At 39.6% G+C, this 3,927-nt stretch overlaps 1 protein-coding gene across 1 annotated transcript; it reads right to left on the bottom strand.

Moving 5' to 3' along the window:
* Nucleotides 1–1,660: 1,660 nt before the first annotated feature.
* Nucleotides 1,661–2,664, bottom strand: LOC138055322 (uncharacterized). The gene is made up of 2 exons (XM_068901293.1): nucleotides 2,198–2,664; nucleotides 1,661–1,724 (listed from the first exon to the last, which is right to left on the bottom strand). The coding sequence occupies exons 1-2, from the start codon at nucleotides 2,662–2,664 to the stop codon at nucleotides 1,661–1,663; spliced, it is 531 nt and encodes a 176-aa protein (XP_068757394.1).
* Between the last annotated feature and the right edge of the window lie 1,263 nt (nucleotides 2,665–3,927).

Genomic DNA, 3,927 nt, shown 5'->3' with positions numbered 1-3,927 from the left:
AGTGTTATAATATGTCAAGGGATAACAAAAATGTAATAAAAAGGGGGGTTACCGTGCTCGTTTCCATGGCATGATGCTGATGAATGTGGCTATTTGACACCCTCAAAGTTGGACAAATTTAGCTTGATTTTAAAAATGTAGTCCAACATATAACCTGGAGCATGGTGTCATTCTTTCATTAATTCAAGTACATACCTAAAAATTTATTTGAATGCCTTTGTGAGTACCTAACACTCCAAAATAGATTTATCTTTTGTGTAACCTGTTCAACTTGTAATGGCTCCTTCCGTACAATTTTATGAATTTGCCAAAAAAAACTGGCTATACAGCAACTACTCGCACTGTGCTCCTTCAGCAGAAAATACCCATTGCTTGACGGATTAGGCTTGGTGTTGATGGAAATCCCCCATTTTATCATTGTGCCTACGCTACTGCGCACGCCAATGACGCAAGAAATTATGTGCAGTAGGGTTGCACAATGCAAAACCAGGGAATCACCTTAAGTAATGCAGAAGAAGGTTTTAAGCAAACATATCTTGAGCAATGGCAATTTTGCATTCAAGATTTAGGTGCCTAGCAAGTAATGTCTGCTCAAAATGTCAAGGTCATCCAGTTCATCGTCACATGAGTCAGAATCTGATAAATCAAAATTACTCACAAAACATGGAGGTAAAGGTTCCTCAAACAAGTTTTGTCGTCCTAATAATGCAACCAAATCATCCAGTCCACATATATCTTGAAACATTTCTGAAAAAAGTTCAAGAACTGCAATGGCATGTTGAAGTAAAAAAACTGGACTTGTTTTCATCAAATCTTGTAAAGTAAAGATGAACTGACTTTGCTCAATGATGTCTTCAATCAGCTCAGCATAAAAGCCAGTATATTCAAACAAAGCACCATGGCCTTCTTTAAGGTCTTTCAGTTCAATAAGGCCCTCCCTTAACACTTCCTTATCAAAAGATGTCAATATTCGACTCCTCTTCAGTACTTGTGTTTCTGAACTCTCTGCTTCCACCAGAAATGGGAGATTAGGTAATATGCAACCATTTTCACCACACACACATATTTTGCAACAGTTGCTGCAACAGCTATGAGGAAGCTTGAGAGATTGCACAGCAGGATCTAAGGGTCCATAGCTGGCAACACGCAAACATCCATCAGATTGAACAAATGTTTTGACATCATCCTCGCAATGGCTAAGTTGGTGACAATGATAAATAACTACAACATCTGATGATAGGCCATCCCGTCCAGCTCTCCCAGACTGCTGGTGATGGTCCAACAGGTTACGAGCAGGACCCCAATGGACAACATATCGCACATTAGGGAAATGTACCCCCATGCTCAGAGCAGAAGTCGCAATGATGACACATTTCTTTCCCTCTCCTTTCATGGAATTGATAATCCTTCCCTTATTCTCTTGCCAGGTCATTGAGTGGTAAATTCAGCCATTTGGAAAGAACCAGTTGGGAAATATGCATTTCTGCCCAACTTCATTTGCCACTTCAGCTATATCTTTCATGGTGTTGCAAAACAATAAAGTCTTGGGACCAATCTGATATCCAGTGATGTTGTGTAAATGCTGCATCTTTCTTGGTCTTAACAACTGAAATCCTAATATTCGTTATATTTGGACGTACAAATAACTCCACCCTGTCTTTTAGTGATGATTGCTTCTGTAGTTCCCTTGTCGGCTGTTCCAGTAAGTGCCAGCAATGGTGTATCTATGATTTTAAAAATCAATATAGCAATAACCACGAAAGTGAATAGTAAAATGTTTCACAGTTGTGCGAAAAGGATCTATAATTCTTCTTTCGAATTATCAAAAGACCTTTTAAACAACAGAAGCATGCTCAATATGTGTAAGCTATATAGCAATGCTACTGTACAAAGTTATTTTTTACTGACCTGGATTGCAAAGCGACTGCAGGATAGAAATTAAAGCTGCCCAAATGCTTCTCGGAATCCTTTGACCTTCTCCCTGTTGGCAAGGAGAGGTGCACAAAATGTTTGTCATGAAATATGATGTTTGTCATGAAATATGATATTACATACATGTACATTAATTAAGCTTATACTGTACGTAAATTCTTCGTATGCCTTGAAAAAAATTCAAATAGGGGCGAGATTGTTGCCTGCCAGTTTCGGAGTACAAAAGAATAACGATCGATATAAATTAAAAAAAATACAAACAAACCTTCGTCCAGTCCACGCTTTGACTGTGTGGCTCTCATCAACTACGATACCACAAATGCTCTTGTGCAATAGTAGTAAGTTCTTAAAGTCTTTCTCCATCACTCGTTCTGCTGAGGAAAACACAAGTTGAAATGTATTTTCTTTAATCTCTTCTATGTCTTGGAGAGATACACATGCAATCGCCAGGGACTTTGCTTCGGCGATCTGATCTTGAATGATACTGGTTAATGGGCAAATCACCACCACACAAGCTTTCACATTCTCCACCAGTTCTTTCACCACCACAAACGACTGGAAGATTAAACTCTTTCCGTATCCCGTTGGTAGCACGGCAAGAACGTTATGGTTTAAAAGATGATTTTTCACCGCAGTAACCTGCTGTTCTTTCAGTTGGAACAGAACGCCTGATGCAGACTGAAACTTACTTAAAACCTCCAAAATACAAGCATCCAGCTGCTTGTCCGTCATGTTGACTTCGAATGGCTCGCGCGCTTTGAGTGGTTTGATTGAAAAGCCTGTCAACTTCCAGTGAAATTCAATCCAACCCTTGCCGCCCTAGGGTTTCCGGGGTGAAAATGAAATTTCTTCAGTGATCGTTGCAAGCTCGCCTTCTCTCACCCCTGCCCCAAGCCGCTTGTGGCCTCGCTTCGCAATCCGCACCCGATCCACTACTTGCACCCGAGAATCTCACGCGAGACCCCAACGGAGAGCTTGCTTGCAGGCTAATGCCTATTCATCGGTTACCATGACAAAATGACTTACATGGCTTGTGGGAAAATTTATTTTTTCCTTACTAACATTCTGGCCCAGCATTGTAGCTTGAACTCAGGAAATTGGCCATGTTTCTTCAGTAGCCTTGACAGGCATGCATTAAAAACTGTGGACTCGTCCTCAATTACAGGAGTGCCATGAGTCTCCACTGACAGAGCAAAATAGGGCTTTTAATTTGAGTCAAATAAATATTGCATCGATAAGCACAATAATTATATTTACCATTACATCACTTTGTACACATAAACTTACACACCTTCCTTTTCTTCCCCGCAACTAAGGGAAGTTGATTTTCCTTAGGTAGATGTGGGTCCACTCACAAAGTAACCATGCCTTTTTTGACTAAAGATAGCGCTTCGCCCAACTGAATTTCTGAAGTGATTGAAAATTTAATGTTTCCATCACCAAAGTATCCAAGATGGAAAGAGGTATCTACTGGCAGTAAAAGCTCTTCTCTCTATCTTTCCAACAAATAGTCTTTAAGGCCTCTAACACTGTCAAATAATGGCACTTCTCGAAGGAAATATGAATGTGAGCTGTTGTTGTTTTTCTCTTTTAAAACACATAAAGAAATATTTACGGTGGAAATTGAAGTCATGCTGGTTATTGCAAATTTGACTTTAACCGCAGCAATGAAGACCAATTTGAAACTACCCACACTACCTTTCAGTCTTGGCTTATGGGATGTTTGCTTTTCTTTCGACAACATTTTTTGAAATAGCTGTATCTATATTTTTAGGTGGTCTGCCTTTGCATGGGGTCTATGAGTCTTGTAGACTATCCTTATGATCATGTTGTTTATTGTCATTGAACTGTAATAAAAAATATATGTAAAATGTGGCCGTAAATCAGAGTGGAGCCCTGAGGATATTGACGACTTCATTGATGTTGTGGAGAGCAATACTAACTACAAGAGAAAGCTCATTTTTACTAACACCAAGTGCCCAAGGAATGGTGAAA

This window comes from Montipora capricornis, chromosome 1 (genome assembly GCF_036669925.1).
Source record: "Montipora capricornis isolate CH-2021 chromosome 1, ASM3666992v2, whole genome shotgun sequence".
In the NCBI taxonomy this organism is placed as follows: Eukaryota; Metazoa; Cnidaria; class Anthozoa; order Scleractinia; family Acroporidae; genus Montipora; species Montipora capricornis.
Note: the sequence above shows the minus strand (reverse complement) of the source record. Positions and strands in the feature narration are given on the sequence as shown.